Raw genomic sequence first — 21675 nt, forward strand, 5'->3', positions numbered from 1 at the left:
TGATTATTCAGTTAGCTGGTTTATCAATTTGAGGACATACTTTAAAAAACCTTTTATAATAACCATATTGTCATGTTTGAAAGCTTCATTAAAAAAATACAGTTTACTGCAGACAGAGGAAAGAGATGAGCTGGAAGGAAGGTGAAGGTGCAAGAGAGCCACTTAACCACAAAGGAGGGAGCTTCTCCCTTACAAGCTCAAAGGCCCTGACAGAGGCCTAGGGGTTCAGAAGACTCCCTTAGTCTAGTAAACGGGAATTTACAAACTCTGCTTAGCTAGAGGCTTAGGGAGGGCCCCCAGCCTGAGGATGAAAATCAGCAATGCCGAGGCATTTTTAAACCCGAGATCACTGGCTTTACGGGGGGTGACGACACTCAGCATGATGCCTGGCTCAAAGTCTAGAGGTACCTGAGGCCAAGGTCTGGGGCGCGACGCAGCGGAGGACGGGGAGGTGCTGGGAATGGAGAGATCATAGAAGGCAGATCTTTCCTGACATTGCTAAAGGCAAATACACTAGGAACTACCAGCTGGCGTCTTGCTCGCAATGTATTTTAATTGATCCGGCTTCTGACTTCTTGTGAGCGAAGCAGCACCCTCGCAGGTTCTGGCAATTTGTACAAATATCTACTGGTCCCTCCCAGGACCAAAAACAAGATCGGCGGCGGGCGATTCAGTAATGCCCGCTTCCCAAGAAACTGCCTCCTCGACGAAACTCCGGCTGGCAGTTGTCGCTCCTTTTACAGACGATGTGGGGTAGGCAGGATCCCTCCCACTAGAAAAAGCCGGGAACGCCGGGCCATAAGTCCTTCATTGCGGTTACCGAGACTTTCAAACCCCTCTCATTAGCTTTCCTTAGTCCAGTGTTAGCCCCACCCACAAGCGAGCACTTGCGGCCTGATTAGGCGAAGGTACCCCTACTCTTAGCAGGTGCCCAAAGATTGGCTGATGGAGACCGGCAGTGAAAGCGAACAGTTTGGCCTGTAGATAAGGCCACGTTAGCCTTAAAACAGAACCACTTTTTTTTCCAACAGATACGTTTTGAACACGGAAGTCGCGTACAGCTCTTCCTGAGCGGAGGTGGGCGGCCCTGAAAAGGGCCTTTAAAAAAAAATGTATAGAATGAGCCTTTAACCGCCGAAGCCGTATAGAGTGCGTCCCTGGCGCTTGAGCGCGTAGACCACGTCCATGGCGGTGACAGTCTTGCGCTTGGCGTGCTCGGTGTAGGTGACGGCGTCCCGGATCACGTTCTCCAGGAATACCTTCAACACCCCGCGGGTCTCTTCGTAGATGAGACCGGAGATGCGCTTCACACCGCCACGCCGAGCCAGGCGACGGATAGCTGGTTTGGTAATGCCCTGGATGTTGTCGCGCAGAACCTTGCGGTGGCGTTTAGCGCCTCCCTTACCCAGACCCTTGCCGCCTTTGCCGCGTCCAGACATGATTGTCTAAATTCTCGCAAACGTACAGGATGCAACAGGTTACTGCTTGGTCAAGAGTAATTATAAGCTAGAGTCGGACCTCGTTGAGAACTGAAAGCGCAGGCGGGAAAAGAGGCACTGACCGCGCCCCTTTGGCTCCGCCCCTCTCGGCAGTGATCCAATGACTGTGGGAGAGAGAAGCTAGTAAAGAGGTTCACTTTTAAACTCTGGATTGTTTTGCTCCCTTTGCTCTGCATCTGAGGCTGTTTATTTCTTCGGCTGAGAATTCTAGTGGAGGCTTATACAGTATTTTATGGCAAATACTGTACTTTCTCATTCAGGAGGAAGTGATTGTTAGTTGCTAAGGGTAGAAGAATATGACTCCCCATTCCCCCGCTCCCATATGCTTCTTTGGCAGAAGGAGTATTTTTGAGCTGATTATTTTTTTAAAAACACCATACACAAAAACATTTCTAAAAACAGAGTAGAATTTACTCTTTTGTGAGGGACATTTACATTTATAAAGGGAATTTTAAATTGTGTCTTTTTCTCTGTACCAGGAAGAGAAGGATGACTAAATCACCAGAGAATCTCATCAATGAGGAGGCACTAGAATTAATTCTGTATAACAACCTTACCCTCGTTGTTCCTTTTCCTGGTAACCTCTCATAACTGGCTCCCACCCACTTCTTAGCCGAAGATGGTATTTAAGGTGGTGGCTTGGGTCAGTATTGGGAGTTTACTCAGTTTTTCTAGGTATTTCTCAAGCCTACGTGAGGTATACATGTTATTAAGCTTCTGTTTGCTTTTCTTTTGTTAATCTACCTTTTATACAGTGGTTCTCAGCCAAGAACTTAGAAGGGTAGAAGGAAAGTTATTTTCCCTCCCTTATAGGTATGTTGATTATTTTGAGCTGTAGCAGAACAGCAAATGCAGAGGGAAGATTTCTCTGAACTCCCATTATCTGCCTAAAGACAGATCCTCCAAAAGGAACTCAATTGTCATAAATCCCTTCCCAAGGAGTTTCATTAACTAGGGAAGAGTGACACTTATCTGAGGAAAGGACACTAAAAATTAACACCACATGCAGACAAACCTTGGCACAAACTATTGTCCACAAAAATTAATTGTCAATCTAAGAAAGAAATAGAGGATTTTATTAGAGCCAACCTGAGGATTATAACCTGGGAGACAGTCTTCCAGAAAACTCTGAGGACCGTTCTGCTTGTCAGAGGTCAAAGCACAGTTATATAAGTTTTTGAGACAAAGAATCGTATATCAAAGTTACATATTGAGTCTACATAGTCCAGACCTTTGTGAGTAGTGGGGCATCACAATCCCTTACAGGATTGAGAAAGGAATGTTATCCCCTAAGGAGTTACCTTGCTGGAACCAGGAGAAAATTGCTCTTTTCAATGAAGCAGGCATTCCTGTGTCTTCTAAGGAAGTCTGGTCAATCTGTAATGTGCACATTGCACACTAAAGAGGGGTAGTGGCCCAAATGAGCAGAGAGAAAATTTTATGTTTAGAAATTTTCTTGTCCTGCCTTAAACATAATTTTATTTTATCCTGTCATACCTCTCCCATCTATTCTTCTAAGGGCCCAATCATCTTTCCTAAAAATTATTTACTCTCCCCTAAGAGGCCTACATACATACCACCCCCCAACCCCTCTTCCCTATTAAGATGGTGTTTAAGTCTGAATTTTAAGCCACCTTGAGGAGTTACTCATTTTTCCCTGGGTATCTCCCACATATACATGAGGGCTTCTGTTTTGTTTTTGTCTTGTTAATCTGTCTTTTATTTCAGAGGTCTCATAGAGGGAAAATTATTTTTCCTTCCCTACAGCTGTGTGACCTTTAACCTTGCCTTTGTTTTCTTTATCTGTAAAACTGGGTAATGATAACACTGATGGAACTCTAGTGAAGATTTAATTTAGCTATTGTAAGCAAAGCATTGGAACAGAGATTGGCCCATGAAGTCCTATATAAATGTGACTTGTTTTCAGTTGGTATTATTTCTTAAAGAATCTTCCTGGACTTGAGATATTGCCCTGAGGTCTCATCTTTACTCCTAACACAGTATCAATCACACAAATATGCATTTACTCATGAGGATTGTTTTTTTTAAATCACAGCATCTAATAAAGCACAAAGTATCACAGCATTGTTTTGTTTTTCATACGACATGTTAAACATGGTGGGTCCAAATATGTTCCTTTGGGCCCTCTCCCAAGGTGCACTGACAATCTCAGGCTTCTAGCTTTCCTGCAGTCAAGCCTGGGGTGCTGTTCAAATCTCCATACCAGTTTCCCACTGTTGTGTTAAATCTCTTGAAAACACTCATTGAGCAGTAACTCACTTCTACTGGGACAACTGGAAAGGCTACTACTAAATTTTTAAGTCTGAAAAATTTACCCTGACCTTGACTTCCTCCTCCTTTCCTTTGAGAGACTTTATAACAAACCAAAACTCATTCTAGACTCCAACAGCATTAGCTGTAAACTTCAACCTGTGGTGTAACATCACTCTGTGGGCCTGGGTAAGAAAAACCCTTTCTAACTGAAGACCTTGCAGCAGCCATTTAAAAGATACAATCTGTACAGTAAACACCCCCTTTTGTCTTCAGCCTGACCTTAGTCACTCCCCTAATATAAAATAATAGATGCTTAATGCAATGATATTAAAATGCTGGTACCATCCCCCTGCTCAAAGTGTTCAGTAAATTTTCTTTCACAAATTTGATTTTCTTCCACGTTTGATTTTAAAAGTCTGAATTTTATTTCTAAACTGAGCAGAATCTATGCAAGTAAGTAATGCCAAGTAAAAAGGAAATTTAGAAGCTAAAGTTTGTCTTTATTTCAAATTTTGAAAAATCCTAGAGTATGAGAGAAAATGATACACAGTTCAGGAAAATTAATAGCATTTATATGATACTATGTGTCCCAAACTTGATGCATATTATTCTAATAACAACCCTACGAAGTGGGTAGTGTTACCCCCATTTTTCTGATGATGGGGAAATTGATTTGTCTAAGATGACACATTAAGTAGTAAAGCTGGGATATGAACCCGGGTAAGCTAGCATCCAGATGCTGCCAGCTTGCAGAGTATACCCTAGAAAAATTAACAAGGTTATGAATTGTAAGACTGTGTTAACCTTTTTTTCCCTAGATACTGCACAGTTGTTCTGTTGAGGGGCTCAAGTAAATGAAGACTTAAAGCCAAATCCATGTTCCTTGGCTGGGGAGGGGAAGGATCAGCCAGTCCCAGCCATTGTCCCCTGCCTATCTGATCCTCAGACAGCAATGGGCACTTTTACTTTTTAAAAGCTATCCTATCAGGCCCTGTACATAAAACTTTTTTCCCAAGATACATAAAATATTAAAGGAAAAAGTCAAACAGTGTACATAAAAGCCAGCACAGCAATAAACAAGAAAAACCAAGATACCTGGACTTCAGCAGGGGCCAAAAGCTGAGGGGCAAAATCACCTTGGTTTAAGCCAAGGGCATTGGTGCCTCTGACAGACCTCTTATACGGGTAACAAAGGTCTGTGCCAGGCAGAGGCTTATACTAGTCTGGAAAAAATAAAATGTTAAAATAAAACAACATACACAGAGAGAAATATCTTTGTCATTAAAAAACATTATTTTGTAAACCAAAAGTTTTTATTGAAACCCTGAAATGTAAATAAATCCAAGTGAACAACACAACACCCATTACTGTGTATTTTGTGGGTTTTGTTTTAGGTGGGAGTTGGGCAAATTATTTTAGCAAGGTGAATCAATTCTCATCTCAGAGGTAGGCAGACTACTAGGAATAGGGTATGGAAAAAACTGAAGCAAAGCCTTCAGAATTGGTGGCTGTCATGTTTTTCAGCATTCTGTATTTTATAGTTTGTAAAATATAGTGTAAAAGCTACACAATAAAAAGGTTATTTTTCTTCTTACATTTGGTCACTATCCCATGTGTCATTTTTCACCCAGTGCTGAATCCCCAAACCGAAAAAACGTAAAAGCAAGATCACTGAGTCAAATGGCTAAAGTCCTATATTTGAGTAACAACTACAGCAAAGAACTGTGAAAAAATTGTACAGCATAGCATACCATGGTACATAGCCCTAGAAGAGACAAAAGCAATGTGAGATAAAGCAATACAATCAACTGGACTATTTCCAAGCAGGGCTATAATTAAATAAGGTTTGATAAACTATGCTTAGATGGCTACCTGTTAAGGAAATATGGTTAGACCTTCGCCTCACTTACAACTCCAGGAATGTCTGGCTGCGGCGGAAGGAGTTGGGACGGGAAGAATTCTATCCTTACCCACCCTTAAAGAGGATTTTACTTCCTTACGGTACAGCTCTTCAAGATGAAGTTGTAGGTGGCTCTGAAAAGAGCCTTTGGGTCTAAGGTTGGCACTTAATGGAAAAACAAGTTTACGCCCTTTCACCACGGATGCGGCGGGCAAGCTGGATGTCCTTGGGCATGATAGTGACGCGCTTAGCATGAATAGCACACAGGTTGGTGTCCTCGAAGAGCCCCACCAGATAGGCCTCGCACGCCTCCTGCAGCGCCATCACGGCCGAGCTCTGGAAACGCAGGTCGGTCTTGAAGTCCTGCGCGATCTCGCGCACCAGGCGCTGGAACGGCAGCTTGCGGATCAGCAGCTCCGTGGACTTCTGGTAGCGGCGGATTTCGCGCAGGGCCACCGTGCCGGGCCGGTAGCGGTGCGGCTTCTTCACGCCGCCCGTGGCCGGCGCGCTCTTGCGGGCCGCCTTGGTAGCCAGCTGTTTGCGCGGCGCCTTGCCGCCGGTGGACTTGCGAGCGGTCTGCTTGGTGCGAGCCATGACAAAACCCCACGATGGGTGTTCTCCCAAATGCCAGGGAAAAGCACTCAGCCGTCCTTCTTTTATACAGCCAGGCCACCAACTATTGGACCCAAGAACATTCGAAAGTACCCGCGCCCTCCTCTGATTGGTCCATTTCTGTGCCTGGCCCCGGAAGAATTAAGAGCTGCTTTCGGGTTGGTGAATGAATCTTAAACCCTGCCCTTTAACAATAGCGACTCCGACGCCCTGACGTCATTTTATTACGCTTTCGCTTCCAAAACGTACAGCAAAATTACACAAAGCAACGCGGGCACCGCCAACGGATTGATTTTTTGTGTAATTTTTTTTTTTTTCCGGTACGCGGGCTTCTCACTGTTGTGGACTCTCCCGTTGCGGAGCACAGGCTCCGGACGCGCAGGCTCAGCGCCCATGGCTCACGGGCCCAGCCGCTCCGCGGCATGTGGGCTCTTCCCGGACCGGGGCACGCACCCGTGTCCCCTGCATCGGCAGGCAGACTCTCAACCACTGCGCCACCAGGGAAACCCTCTTTTTCGTTTTTTTTAAGTACAACCACCAAAGATATTTTGGAAGTGCTTAGAAAAATTAGATGGGCTGCCATCTAAAATGATACTGAGATTTTCCTGAGTCTGGCACAAACATTGTGGAGTCAGGAAGATGTTTCTGACACGAGGGCGAAGTACCAAGGATCTAGTAATTTACTCAATCCCTTCAGGAAATGTGTAATGTTTTTATAAAGTTGAATAGATGCAGAGGTTTTGGGTGTTCCTTTAAGTCAACAAAAAATGTTGAAGGTTAACTTTAAATACAGTGCTTTTCACTATACTGAAAGTGAGCATACTTTCCTCACTCCAGTGCGAAAAACTTTACAAAAGTCACCGCTGCAACAAAGAGGAAAGTAGTTTGACTATAAACTGATTCACCTGTAGTTAATCCGGTCAATTTAAACTCGTGTGGCTTTCCTCACAGTCATTTCGCACATACTCTTTACTGACTTCCCTCGGGACACTCACTTATGAGCTGTGATTTTTCACCTGATGTCACAACCCTCATATGGGCAGAACTGAAAAGCATGACAGCTCTTTAAACGAAAAAGGTGGGTGGCTCTGATAAGAGCCTTTGTAAGTTACCTTTTTTTTTCTTTTGGATAATGGATAACAAAATTGCCGTGCAAAAGTAATAAACACTTTACTTGCCCTTGGCCTTGTGGTGGCTCTCAGTCTTCTTGGGGAGCAGTACCGCCTGGATGTTGGGCAGGACACCGCCCTGAGCGATGGTCACGCGCCCCAGCAACTTGTTAAGCTCCTCGTCGTTGCGGATGGCCAGCTGCAGGTGGCGCGGAATGATGCGCGTCTTCTTGTTATCGCGGGCCGCGTTGCCCGCCAGCTCCAGGATCTCAGCCGTTAGGTACTCCAGCACCGCCGCCAGGTACACCGGCGCCCCGGCACCGACACGCTCGGAGTAGTTACCCTTGCGGAGCAGGCGGTGCACCCGGCCTACGGGGAACTGGAGCCCAGCTCGCGAGGAGCGGGTCTTAGCCTTAGCACGAGCCTTGCCACCCTGTTTACCACGACCAGACATAACAGACCACAACTCAAAAACCTTCAAAATAAAAAGCAAACAATAAACAACACAGCGGTGAGAGAAATATTTATATTAACCAGAGGTAGGCTTGTGCTATTGTCCCATTGGCTACTATTTAAGAACCAATAGGAAATCAGAACCTGCATCCTTCATTTGCATACAAGACTTCCGTCTAGTGTGAGTTTCCTGTTTGCTCCAATCTCATACAGTCTGGTGGGCTTTTAATACTGTTAACAATGGAGTCTATTTGGTTTTTTCAAAGCAGTGTTCTTAAATGCAATCAGAAGCAGGAGTGATTATTCTTATTGTTCTGACTTTCTGCTATTGAAATTGTGACTCATGATTTTTGGAAAGGAATAAACGCAGCACAATTTAGAAACAATATTTAAGAGGTAGGTACTTCTATGCCCAGTGTTACTTTAACTCTTCTAACTCTTTAACTCTTTTGACAGGAAAGAGGGAGAAGAGGAAACAAAAAATTTTTTGTCCCGGCCCAAGTCTTAAACTATCTGAACAATGAAAACTGAAGGCAAGAACTGGATGATCCAGCAAGTCTTCCGTTTCATTCACAGCTTACCTATGAAGCCTTCCAGGGTCACCTGGGAGGTATGTAGAGTGAGTACTGTCCTCATTTTAGAGATTGCGAAACTGAGAGAGACCCAGTTTGTTTGCCTTTGCCAAGGTTAATGGGACCAAGGACAACAAAATCCTGTCTGAAAAACTTTGTCGTCGTTCCCCAGTGCCACTCTCAACCTTCCTACCCTCCCTCTTTTCTCACTTGGCTGCCAACACAGGATTCTAATTACTTTAGAAAACTCCTCCATCATTCTCCATATCGTACTGAACTTCTTGCAGTTAGAGTGAAAATTTTGCAGCACGTAAGGACTCCTAAGAATGAGAGAACAAACACCCTACAGCACATAAATACTCAAAATGAGATTACAGTATACTACTATAAAACACTATATTAATATTACTACAGGGTGTTTGGTCTTACGCTCTCATGTTGAGGAACATAAAATTAAGATAAATTACCGAGGGAGATCTTGCCGTTTTTTCTTTTAATGGTCCATGAAATAGAAATAGATGGGGCCCAGATGGAGGCGGATTACTATTATAGGAATTTTTGAGGACTCCAGCCTAAAAGTCTACTAACTAACAGGATGGTAAAAGGAACAAGAGCCTGGGTGTGAGAAAATTACTTCTAAACCAACTCGGTCAGAGAACTATATTTTGATCCAGGCAACCAAGCAGGAGAGTAAAGATGCTCATTTCCTGTTTCTTTTTTACCTTCTCTCAAGTCTTTTGACTCCTATGACGTTTTCTCTTAACAATATTCACTTCCTTTTTATTATTTATTATTATCTTCACCATGGACAACAGCAGTATACATCAACACTGGCTCAGTGTCTGAAATGTTTCAAAACCCGTGATGCAGATGTAAAAAGGTATCTCAGATGCTGCCTTGAAGACTTCATACTCTCTTGTGAAAAGGGCAGGGGGCGGGGAGCTGGGGGGGTTGTATACCTGAAGTTTAAATAGTACAGCATTTTTTGCATCCAAAACTGAAGGTTTTAAGCAATAAATATTATAAGAGCACATGGAGAAGAGTAATCACTGTGAATTAGAAGGGTTAACAACTCGAAAGAGATGTACATTTAGCATTTATTCTACATAAATAAATAGTGCCAGAGTGTTCTAGGTGATGGCATGGTGTGCCCTTGGGGTCGCTGGGGAGGAAAAAATTTTCCTCTACCCTTCTAGGTTCTTCTGGCTGGTCTAAGAATTAAATTGACATGAGACAAATTAACAGGAAAAAATTAAATTTCATTTCATTTGTGGGTCGGACACAATAAGAAAAATGAGACCCAAGGACAAGTTAGGCAGTTGAGGCTTATGCCATCTGAGAGAAGAGGTTACGGGCTTGGGACTTCAAAGGGTAGGAAGGCAATTCACAAGAAGATGAAAAAAAGAAAATGTTTTGTGAACAAATGTTTGCTGGGCCAAACAGAAACAATGGCACCCAGAAAAAAATTTTAATGAACAGTCTTTCCTAGGTTCCCCCCTGTCTGCACACCTCGTTCAAATTATACTGTAGTTATCTAGGGTGAGACCTGCCTTCCTGGAACAGGTTCTCTATCTAAAATTCTTTTAGGCATTTAGGGGGAAGGTCAGAGTTTCTTCCTGCATCTTTTGGGCCTTGATTGCTTTCAGCTCTAAATTCTCTGCATGCCAAAGTGGCATATCTTGGGAAGGCCTGCCCTGAAACCCATCACTGCCGTATCAGTTTAATTATTACACCAACCGAAGAAAATTGTTCCCCCTCCTACAGAGGCCACATGGGGATCCTGGACTTCCACCCCCTACACAGCAATAATGAGGCACCTCTTCCCTGTCAATGTCAAACAGGCTGAGCAAGAAACTTGGACGCCACTCCCACCTGACAATGAGGCAGTGCCCCTCCTATCCCAGGCGGGAAGGGGGCTGGGAAGGGGGGGAGGTCTCTTAAAACCATAAATTTAAATAAGATCTAGAGTCTCATAACAATACCCAAAATGCCCAGGATAAGTTTATTTTAAAAAAAGATCACTGTCATACCAAAGTCTCCATTTGAGTGAATAAAGATAATCAACATATATTAAGACCGAGAGACACATGTTAGAATTCTCAACTAGGATTCTAAACCAGCCGTCATAAAAACACTTAAATGAGCAAGTTGGTGCCTCATCAGAATCAGCTGGGGAGATGTATGAATTTTATTTCTGGCTTCTCACAATTCCCCACATAGTTTTGGAGTCTAGCCCTGAGTCCAGGAATCTGATTTTTAATTTCCTTTTTGCTTGTTAAAGATCAGCCAGGTATCAGTATAGATGTCAAAAGGGCCTAGCTTTGAGTTTAGGGGACCCAGGTTTTGGTTTGGGCTTCTTATTTAAGGGTATAGTTTTAGGTAAAATATCAACTATTAGGAAGAAGCGGGAGAGAGGAGAGAAGAAAGATAGAAGCAAGCAAGTAGGCAAATATTATGAAAGACAAGATGGGGAAAAAAATAATTCTTATCTCAGGAGATCATTTTGAAGAGGCTGAGATATTATTTCCCAGATCTCACTCCTCCAGGGGGTGATTCTTAAATTGCAGCTTGAGTTCAATATTTTTTTTTTACGGGATGGGGGGGGTAGTTATAATCTAAAAAGCAAAAATTTTAACTTCTAAGAAAAGCTTCTCTTTCACAACTATGTTTTCTGTACGCTGAGATAAATGCTTCTCATATAGCGGTCAGCTGATTTGTGTGGGAGCTGGGAAAAGATCATTTAAATTTAAATTTTCTTTTAAAAGTGGTCCTTTTTGAGAAATTCTACTTCAAGTTTTACTTCTTCATCCAGACACACTGTTGTATGTCACCTACATACGGTGCTCATAAACCAAAGGAAAAGACTTTTCCCAACCTTTTTAATAGGCAGTCAACTGCTGCCCCTTTTCCCGGCTTTTTCCCCTCCCCCAGCCTCAGGCCTAGCCCAGCCGTAACTGACTCCTTTTCCTCAACCAAGGCCCTTCCCATCGGGATTATTTTTGGAGTCGCGGGTATTTTGAAAAAGGTTTCCAAGAAAAATCAGCACATTTTCCTCTCCAACTGGGGCCCTCCCGGTCTGCGACGAGGTGACACCAGATGGGGAGGGCGGGAAATTCAAATCCTTTGTCCCTCCTCGAGCTGGAGTGCCACCCTTTCAAGCTCTTCTAGTGGCATCCCTGAACGGTAAGTGACCCAAGAAACGGGAGCCCAGATTTCAGGAATGAAAGAAAGATTGCAACGGCTTTAGATTGGCTGTGGCCATCAGTAAACAATTCTAACGCGAAATTAGAAAATCTCACTTCAACCATGTGAAGAGAGCTTGAGGTAGTACCCTATAGAAGTGCCCACAGCTTGTTAAAGGAACAATTTTGCTTACTGTTTCTACAATCCCAGGGGAGTTCAGGCTCCCGGAGAAAATGCCACTACCTGCCCTCTGTTCCGTCGGGACCCCTCCTCTCCCCTCCCCCTCCTCCTCCCCACACCCCGTCCCCTCCCCCACATCCCCTCCCCGTCGCCCCCTCACACCTCACACCTCCCCACCCCACCCCCTCGCCCCTCCCCCTCGCCCCCCCCGCCCCCTCACCCCCCACCCCCACCCCTGAAAAGACAGCCTGGATAATCATCTCCTCAGGGTCTCTACTCTGAAATCCCCTAACCGCTTCCTTACCAAGGAGGGACATTCCCATCACCATTAGAAATTTCAGGAGGCTTTGTAGAAAGGAGTGAACACTTCCAACAGCTTAATAAGCATCTGGAAGTTTAATCCTTGGGGAAAAGATGAGGTTTTTTGGGTAATGCGACACAGTAACTCATGTGTTTTAAAGCCGATAAACCTTCCAAGTCGCTTGGGGCTCTGGCTCCAAAACTGCTTCAACTATCAGCACCACAGAAAAAAACACCTGAAAGTAAATGTAACCAGTAGAGAATTGCATTCATCATCAAAAAAACGGAAGTTTCAGCTCTTCTTTGACAAAGTGGGTGGCTCTGAAAAGAGCCTTTGGATTAAGTGCCTATACAAGCACTTACTTGGAGCTGGTGTACTTGGTAACGGCCTTAGTGCCCTCGGAAACAGCATGCTTGGCCAGCTCCCCAGGGAGCAGTAGGCGCACAGCCGTCTGGATCTCCCTAGATGTGATCGTGGAGCGCTTGTTGTAATGCGCCAAGCGCGACGCCTCACCTGCGATGCGCTCAAAGATGTCGTTGACGAACGAGTTCATGATACCCATGGCCTTGGATGAGATGCCGGTGTCTGGGTGGACCTGCTTCAAAACTTTGTATACGTAGATGGAGTAGCTCTCTTTACGACTGCGCTTGCGTTTCTTCCCGTCTTTCTTCTGCGCCTTAGTGATGGTCTTCTTAGAACCCTTTTTAGGGGCCGGAGCAGATTTAGATGGCTCTGGCATAGTTCTTCCGAAGAGCTGTAGTAAACGTTAAATCGCCTTCTCCACAACTAGAACTAGTAGTGTGAAGAGTTCAGAACCCATATATTTATAGTCGTTCAACGCAAATGAACAATCAAGAGGTCTCACTTTTGATTGGATAAGAGTAGTACAGGTTCACTAAGGGCGGGAGGGGCGTGGTTTATGCAAATAAAGGATACACAATTTGTTTTTCTATTGGATAGAAAAACAGCATACTTTTGACCAATCGGATAGCTTGCTGGGGCATCCCTGTACTGTCTGTAAAATGATTTGTTCCTATGTCATCCAGCGTTTATTCCTTTTGCTCACAATGTTTGTTGTTAAATTGTATAAGGTAATTACGTCTGGCCGTGGTGAATAAGTAGGCAAGATTCGAGCTAAAGCTAAAACTCGATCTTCTCCAGCTGGTTAGCAGTTCCCAGTAGGCCGCGTACACTGGTTGCTCCGTAAGGGCAACTACTCCAAACGGGTCGGTGTCGGGGCCCCCGTGTACCTGACAGCCGAGATTTTGGAGCTGGCGGGCAGCCCGACCCGCGACAAGACGCGGGTCATTCCGCGCCACCTGCAGCTGGCCATCTATAAGGAGGAGGAGTTCAACAAGCTGCTCGGTAAAGTCACCATCGCTCAGGGCGGCGTTCTGCCCAACATCCAGGCTGTGCTGCTGCCCAAGAAGACTGAGAGTCACCGCAAGACCAAGGGCAAGTAAAGCCTAGACAAAATACGAAATTCTTTTTTATAAACTGTCTAGTGGTTCTTTTCAGAGCCATCTACATTTTCATTTAAAAAGCTGGTAGCCAGGTATCTATCTCTGTTTTGTAAAAGACAAAGTGACGTCAAAACGCTGACTTCCAGGGAAACTGGACTTCCCACAAGCATTATTTTAGTGCGTACCGGGTGAAACTTCCGTAGTCAACAAAAGCGTTTCTAAAGAGGAGGCAGAAGCATCGCTCGGGCTTGAGAATAACAAAAAGCAAAGAAATGTTCCTTTTGCCAGTAATAAACCTGTTCGGGCTTTCAAGGTTGTAAATTTAAGCAAAATATTTTTTTCTGACGAAAGTTTGGTTGCAGTCCAGTGTGTATCTGTCATCAATTTTACACGTGATTTTTTGAATCATCCACCCAGTGACACTGCCATGTAGTTTCACAAAAGAAAAACCCAGGGTTAGGGGAGCTGTGATGACCAGAGAAAGTGGCAGTCCTGGCGGTTCGAGATTTATTTAAACCTAACCCAGCTGTCTGGGGGAGAAAAAACAATTGTACTCAGTTTAGTGTGGACCAGCTGTATTGACAACCCGCGAGCGTGTCAATATTGACACGCTGAGAATATTGAGAATATCAGGGGAACTCATCAACTGAATCGGAAGTTAACATGGTCCTTAAGTGTCTCGTTATGCACGCTGTAGTTGGCGGCAGGATGAAATAGAACGTAGGAAAATTCCTTCAGATCCCAGAGGCAAAAAAGGCACCGGGAATGGGTGGTAAAGTAATTCATCCAATCAGATTCTCTAGTAATTAATTCTCCTTCCCGGTCACCTTTCAGCCAATGGTTTTATCGCGCGGTACTTTTGAAAAACTACAAGACCAATCAGAATGCTTCTAACTATATTTAAAGACAACTGCCTAAGCCTGCAACAGGCCTGTGGGTGTGTGGTCAATCGCGCGTTATGGCTCGCACTAAGCAGACCGCTCGCAAGTCCACCGGCGGCAAGGCCCCGCGCAAACAGCTGGCCACCAAGGCGGCCCGGAAGAGCGCACCGGCCACGGGCGGCGTGAAGAAGCCGCACCGCTACCGGCCCGGCACGGTGGCCCTGCGCGAGATCCGCCGCTACCAGAAGTCCACGGAGCTGCTGATCCGCAAGCTGCCGTTCCAGCGCCTGGTGCGCGAGATCGCGCAGGACTTCAAGACCGACTTGCGCTTCCAGAGCTCGGCCGTGATGGCGCTGCAGGAGGCGTGCGAGGCCTACCTGGTGGGGCTCTTCGAGGACACCAACCTGTGTGCCATCCACGCCAAGCGCGTCACCATCATGCCCAAGGACATCCAGCTTGCCCGCCGCATCCGCGGAGAGAGAGCCTAAAGAAAATTATCTTCCTAATTGAAAAAAGGCTCTTTTAAGAGCCACCCACAATTTTACTTAAAGGCGGTTGTGACATGATTGCTGAGGCGTTAGAAATCACTAATGGTGGAAAGCGTATAGTAAAAACTCAAGTAAGGGACTTTAGTATACATAAAACCAAAATAAGCCTTTATTCGGGTTAGAGTTATTCAGGGAATTATCTCTCATAATTAAAATACTGTCTTCAGGTCAGTTGGTCTACCCAAACTGGAATTGTAGCTCAGGCAATAGGAACTGACCTCAGTACTCACCAGCAGAGATCCACTAAATTTATGTAACCTTTAAGATTTGCCTATGCATCTGAAAATCAAGGGGGGTTGAGATACTGAAGGGTACCAACTCTAGAGCTTTTTCTACTCATGCCTCCTTGTAATACAAAGAACATTTACTTAAATGTTAATTTTTTTAAAAAAGTTTCCACATATTGATGCACAATGTAACTGATGGAGCAGATGGTTTTCTGAGGCTTAACGCTTACACAACGCGGTGACTTAAAACTACAAACAAAATTACAAAGTAGATACTGAATATTTATAATGAGAAAATTAACAAATTCCAATTTTACGAAAAAACAAAACTATAGCTATCACAAAATTCAGAAAAATAGCACATTAAGTTGAATACACACTGCAATGCTTTATTTTCCTATATTTTTGACAGCATACTCTGATTCCCTCTTTAAAGGAAAATTGTTTAGTAATATTTTCTATAGAGTGTAGACAGTGGGAAGAGAATTCAGTATTCCCTCTAGGGTGGTTGATCACAATTTGTTTTATTCCATTGATAACTTAGAATTTCAGCTTCAAAGCACCGTAGGTGATGTCAAGTTTTTAGGATTGTTTTCAAATTTGGAAAATCCTCTGTCAAGCTTCTTTCATATGTGAATTGTAAAATTTGGAAGAATTCTTCACAGACTAGCTTCTGGCACTATACATTTCAAATCTCAATTCTCCCCTATGCATTCACTCCCAGTGCTGGGTACATGGATATATGACGTCTAGTCCCATATTTTCTTGCCATTAATCCAGGTGAGTTTATCAGTGGGCAGTAGGAGTATTCCTTGAAGCCATTCTTAGAGCAGACTGGCTAGCAACAACTGAACTATCAATATATATAAGCACATCTGCACATCACTTTATATATGTCATTAACCCCAAACAAAATATAGATGCAAGTAAATTTTCTCAATCCCAAATATTCTCATCAACATCCCAGCATAATCAGACAAAAGGTGAATTGTAACAGAAGATTGAATGGACAGAAATGGTTTTTACCAGCTGTGATTAAAATCTGTCAACATTGCAATTTTAAAAAAAAGTATTCTTTAAATGAGGGCAAGTGAACATACTATACTCCCAGGGGCCCCTCCCAGGACCTTGGAAGTACAGGGTCTGACATTTGAGTTTCATTAACTTCAGGGTAAATCTGCTTCTCAGCACAGGTTATGCTTTTCCAAATTACACATGGCCTTCCTTGCCCTCCTACCACTCTGTTATACCACACCTCAGCAAGTGCCCTGTTGAGAAACACTGGTCTCGGATGACTCAGGACTCTGAGATAGAGTCAGCATAATTATAGGATCAGGTCAGCATAATTATTTCCTTGGAAACAGCTAGATTCTACTCCAGAGCAAGTATTCTCTTGTGTGTTCCTTTCAGCGTTTACATAGATCTTTATTGTTCAAGACGGTAGCCAATAGCCATATGCGGCTATTGAGCGCTTGAAACACGGCTAGTCCAAATTGAGATGAGCTTAAGTGTAAAAATACATACCAAATTTCAAAGAGTTAGTATGAAAAATAGAACTTAAAATCTCCTGAATATTTTTACCTTAGATGACTTGTTGAAATATTTTTATTTTAGTGGGTTAAAATATTATTAAAATAGATTTTACTTGCTTTACTTTTCTAAAATGTGGCTACTAGAAAATTTTTGATTACTTACGTGGCTCATACATGGAGGATAATTATACTGGCTCACTGATCAGATATTAACTCATTATGTCCTTAATGTGACCAAGCCTCAGTAATAATGGCACCTACCTCAAGGTGCTGTGACAAGAATGTGTTTGAAAATAAATGAAGAGTGTTCAGCAATAGTGCTTGGCACCCTCGTAAATTAGTGCTCAAGAAATGCTAGCTGTCAACACTATTGCTGTTACCACTGTGCCCCATATCCCTGTTCCCTTCTGAAATTCTCTAATGATGTAATCACGTCTTGTACTGGACCTGTCCCTCTCTGGCATGGATTTCAACCACAAAGTTACTTTTACATCTCCCTCAGGCTTAGAAGAAATGATATCTAGAGCAATGCCTAGGGGAAGTAACGGGATATTTAATTTTTCAGCTATGAGAGCACTGTGTATGTACAGAAAAAAAATTTTTTCACAATAATGCATTTACAAGGAGCCTTTAATTTCTGCGTACACTTCCAACGTACACGAACATTTCATGAATTTTCATCATTATCAGTCAGCAGTTTAGTTTATGCAGTATTCATATTCATTGCCACTTTTGGCTAATCCAGCCATGTTTGACCAATTATTTGAGTATATTATTGCTGTTGCCAATATTATTTTATAATAATAAGTGAATACTGAAAATAATATTAATAATGTCAAAATAAAATATAGGTTTTATAAACTAAACAAAATCGTGACAAAGACCTTTTCGTTAAACTAGCTAATTTTTAGAATTGAATGAATGTCTTATTAGACCCAAGCCGGTAAACTATGTGAACAGTTGTGAGGGAATGGAACAAAAGTAAAGAACACGGACAAAATTGAGGAAACATTGTTGAAGACTATCTAAAGTCTAGGTAAAATTAGAGATTTTAAACAATAACTTAGCTCTCTGTGAATGAACTCTTCCTGAAGCCTTACTAAAGAATGGTTATATTTGTTTTTGAGGAATATGTTTTACTTGAAAGTAAAGGACATGTTTCAACTATGCAAATACACTTGCAGGAAACATTCAATGATAGGATCAACTGTATATAAATCCAATAAATTTACACCCCAAAGGGCATTCACAAGAGGTTTGAAGAAAAATTAGAGAATCAACTCTCTTTGCTTAGGTTGATTCCTTCCCTGCCTCTTAGAGCTGATGTGAAAATCAAGCAAATGGGTGGAACTGAAATTATTTGAAGGAGAAAGGGAACATAGAAGTACATGGTGCTATTACTATAAGCCCTATCTGTGATTATATTTGGAGTGTCTTTATTAGGTCTCCTGGTTGTTGCAACTTGACCCAACCTGAACTAAGTGGAGAGGCCCCGGTGGCAGGAGTTCAGGTGGCTCAGAGAACCAGGAACTCAGGAGGTGTCAGGAACCCAGATCTTGCAGCACTCTCTGTACACCTCTCATCTCTGCTTTTCTACACACTTTGGCTCCATTCTACTCTTTTTATCCACTAGATCTCTTGGTTTCTCCTACACAGTGACTAAGACGAGGAATGAACTCCATGGCCACTACCACTAATGCAGGAAATAACTCAACTCACAGATTCGTCCTTGTGGCAATGGTTGAAGAACTGAGCTGCAGGTCTGCAGAAACCCCTGACCCGGGAAATTGTCTTGAGAAATTCTCTGCCCACCAGAATAGAAATAGGACGCTGGACTTTCTCTACCCAGGAGGAATGCCATGAATATGAAAGAATCTACATATAATACTGTTAATGAAAACTAAAGCCCTTTATTAGAGACATCACCTCCCCCCGCTCAATACACACACAATTTCCAAAGCTTAACCGATATATTTTTTCTCCTTCGCGTAGAAAATGTTGGGTGTTACAAATGTTACAAAAATGCGTTTAAAGCATCTTCGATTTTTTGATGTTAAAGTCCACCTAAAATGAGGATCCTTGACTGGCCGGCCAGGACAAAATGGCCGACTAAAAGTTGTTTTTCATGCGCTCAAATCCATCACACATTTGTTGAAAGTTACACGATGCGAGGAACAGAAACATCCCTGGTCCAGCCTTGCCCTGGGTGGAAGAGTCATTGCCACCGCTGTAGCAGTTTTTCAAATGTTCCTTTGCTGCCACAGCCCACAGGAATTAACCAAAGAATGCGAGGCAAGAGCGCCTGCACCCACCCTCCTCCCAGGATCGGATGATACCAACGCCCCCGAGAGCCAACAACTTGACTTTCGAAACATGGAAAATGTCCGAAATACCAGATACATTTCTGTATCACGCGAATAGTGCTAACCCAACGGAAGGAAAACAAACATTGGAGACTAAGGATGGAGGCCGGCCACCATCCAATTAAATACAGGGTGAAAATTACGGGCTGGGGAAGTGAGCCAACCCGCGAGCAGGGCGGGACTTTTGAATGAGTTCTTAGCCCAATCGGAATATCCCGTTAAGACTAAGAAACTGGCTGGATTTCTTTGTGGTTGTATTTGCTGTCCACAGGAGTGGAGCGGGGCAGGCGGATAGCCTAAGTACGCAAGCCTCCGGACAGCGCTTGTAATTGCTGACCAGGAGACTAACCAAAAGCACCGCAGAGCAAAGAGCAACCCACAGGGATGGGTCTATGCCCTGCAACCTCACAGCAGTCACCCTGCCAAGCCCTCACTGCCCATCTTAGGGTAGCGTGAGCAGCCTTCTGCAACGACTCCTGCGCAACCTTGATTTAGATTAAAAGGCGAAAGGGGATATAGGTATACAGAAACAGCAAGTACGGAAGGAGTATACAGGTCTTTTTTTTGATATCAGTGGTGGCTCTGAAAAGAGCCTTTTTGGGTTTTAGAAGCAGACGATTAACAACCTACTTCTTTTTCGGTGCAGCCTTCTTGGGCTTGGCAACCTTGGGCTTGGCGGCTTTGGTCTTCGCTGCCTTAGCTGCGCTCTTGGCGGCCTTCTTGGGTTTCGCAGCTTTAGCTTTCCTTGGGCTCTTGGCAACTTTCTTGGTCACAGTAGCTGCGGCTGGCTTCTTCGCCTTCTTCGGGGTCTTCTTGGCGGCTTTTTTCGGGGTGGCCGCACCCGTGGCTTTCTTGGGCTTTTTAGCTGCCCCAGCGGCCTTCTTGGGCTTGGCCGCACCTGCTTTCTTAGCCTTGGGCTTGGCTTCCCCAGTGGCCCCTTTCCTGTTGAGCTTAAAGGAGCCGGAAGCACCGGTGCCCTTGGTCTGCACCAGAGTGCCCTTACTCACCAGGCTCCTAAGACCCAGTTTGATGCGGCTATTATTCTTCTCCACATCGTAGCCCGCGGCTGCCAGCGCCTTCTTGAGCGCAGCCAAAGACACACCGCTCCGCTCTTTGGAAGCGGCGACAGCCTTCGTGATGAGCTCGGACACCGGCGGCCCAGACGCCTTCCGGCGCGCCCCGGCCGGCTTCTTGGCCGCCTTTTTCTTAACCGGGGTCTTCTCCGCAGGAGGCGCGGCGGCGGGAGCGGCAGGAGCAGTCTCCGACATGCTGAGTGCTGAAGATCTAGAACTCGGGTACAAGTGGCAAGTCGCCGATGGAACTACGCTTGGGCCGGGCCGCCGTATATATAGAGCGCAGGCGCGCGCTGATTGGTGCTCCGGTCGCCCGCCTGGCTGGCAGGCTCTGAGCCGCCGCGGTGCGCCCAAGTTGTGTTTGTTCCACTTCACAAAAGGGGGAAAATATTAAAATACGCAGCACCAAATCACCCGAATTTGGTCGGGAAAGGATCCGAGAAGCCTCAGGCTTCGTGCTCTCCGTTTATTTTTTCCGCAACCACAAAGACTACTCGTCCAGTCGTCCCCAACTCCCCCAACTCCTAGGGAAGTCCTGGGCAGTCGGAGACCACTTTCTGTTTTTCTTCTAAATTACCTGTTCACTCCTTTGCCCCTGAAAGTTCTTTTTCTCAGGGGTGGTTGGGCACATGCTTCCCTTTTTTTTGAGCCAAAAATGAAATGGTTTCCACCTAAATTTTCACCATAATTCTGTTTCTTCGCAAGGGAAGTAACACAGGTCCTCTGTGAATTCTGCGTACAGACCCACAGGAACTGTGGACTGGGACCAGGATTCTGGGGCCAGTCCAAAGCAGTTAGGGCGGGATGGGAGGGGGTTCGTAAGCCTTGGGGGGGTCCTGGATGATGGGGGGTTAGAGACTTAAATCTTTGATTTGAAGACATTGAAACTCTATCAAATCCCTCTTTTCATAGATGGGGGCGGGGCACTCTTCTCACTTCTCCAAAGGCGAGAAATTGGGCTGTTTTTTAAAAGCTCTCGGGTTTCCCTCTGGGTTGTGCAAGGCAGGGGGTCTGGCCCTCAAGGATAGGGATAATGAGGGAAGAAAGGAGACCCCCTAAGCCTGCAAATAACCCCCAAATAGACTTGGCCGCTAGGGACGTTTAGATGATCTGTTTTCAAAGAAAACAAGCATTTATTTATTTATTTTTGCATGCCGCAATAAAGAGATGAATTTCAGCACATGAAAATTCTAGGTTACTTCCAGTAACAATATCTAACACATGTCGTGGTACAGGACACTCTCTAACTGGGAACCCAAAGATACAGATGGAAATAAAGCAACTGGCTTCAACAAGATACACTTTTGACTTTTACATGTCGTGGTACAGGACACTCTCTAACTGGGAACCCAAAGATACAGATGGAAATAAAGCAACTGGCTTCAACAAGATACACTTTTGACTTTTAAGATGAACTATAGATTTGAAACAGAAATGAAACGGCAAAATTTTAACAGAAGTAGAGGAAAATTACTAGAACAAATAAATTATTATGCCACTTTTTG

The 21675-nt window shown here is 44.2% G+C and overlaps 5 protein-coding genes across 5 annotated transcripts; all 5 read right to left on the bottom strand.

Annotated features, from left to right (window-relative positions):
- Window positions 1-852: 852 nt before the first annotated feature.
- H4C2 (H4 clustered histone 2) lies at window positions 853-1459 on the bottom strand. The gene has a single exon (XM_027128603.1). The coding sequence runs from the start codon at window positions 1437-1439 to the stop codon at window positions 1128-1130; it is 312 nt and encodes a 103-aa protein (XP_026984404.1). The 5' UTR covers window positions 1440-1459; the 3' UTR covers window positions 853-1127.
- A 4358-nt stretch (window positions 1460-5817) lies between these two features.
- H3C2 (H3 clustered histone 2) lies at window positions 5818-6675 on the bottom strand. Its single transcript, XM_027128582.1, has one exon. The coding sequence runs from the start codon at window positions 6265-6267 to the stop codon at window positions 5857-5859; it is 411 nt and encodes a 136-aa protein (XP_026984383.1). The 5' UTR covers window positions 6268-6675; the 3' UTR covers window positions 5818-5856.
- A 335-nt stretch (window positions 6676-7010) lies between these two features.
- On the bottom strand, window positions 7011-11811 carry LOC113631846 (histone H2A type 1-B/E). Its single transcript, XM_027128586.1, has one exon. It carries the CDS (start codon window positions 7846-7848, stop codon window positions 7456-7458), a length of 393 nt encoding a protein of 130 aa, XP_026984387.1. The 5' UTR covers window positions 7849-11811; the 3' UTR covers window positions 7011-7455.
- A 223-nt stretch (window positions 11812-12034) lies between these two features.
- On the bottom strand, window positions 12035-14455 carry LOC113631843 (histone H2B type 1-B-like). Its single transcript, XM_027128583.1, has 2 exons — window positions 12446-14455; window positions 12035-12318 (listed from the first exon to the last, which is right to left on the bottom strand). Exons 1-2 carry the CDS (start codon window positions 12820-12822, stop codon window positions 12297-12299), a joined length of 399 nt encoding a protein of 132 aa, XP_026984384.1. The 5' UTR covers window positions 12823-14455; the 3' UTR covers window positions 12035-12296.
- Window positions 14456-15570: 1115 nt separating this feature from the next.
- On the bottom strand, window positions 15571-20408 carry H1-2 (H1.2 linker histone, cluster member). Its single transcript, XM_027128574.1, has one exon. It carries the CDS (start codon window positions 20363-20365, stop codon window positions 19724-19726), a length of 642 nt encoding a protein of 213 aa, XP_026984375.1. The 5' UTR covers window positions 20366-20408; the 3' UTR covers window positions 15571-19723.
- Between the last annotated feature and the right edge of the window lie 1267 nt (window positions 20409-21675).

The sequence above is a fragment of the Aethalodelphis obliquidens genome, unplaced genomic scaffold (assembly GCF_003676395.1).
Source record: "Aethalodelphis obliquidens isolate GAN/ISIS:26980383/991018 unplaced genomic scaffold, ASM367639v1 scaffold34, whole genome shotgun sequence".
Lineage (NCBI taxonomy): Eukaryota > Metazoa > Chordata > Mammalia > Artiodactyla > Delphinidae > Aethalodelphis > Aethalodelphis obliquidens.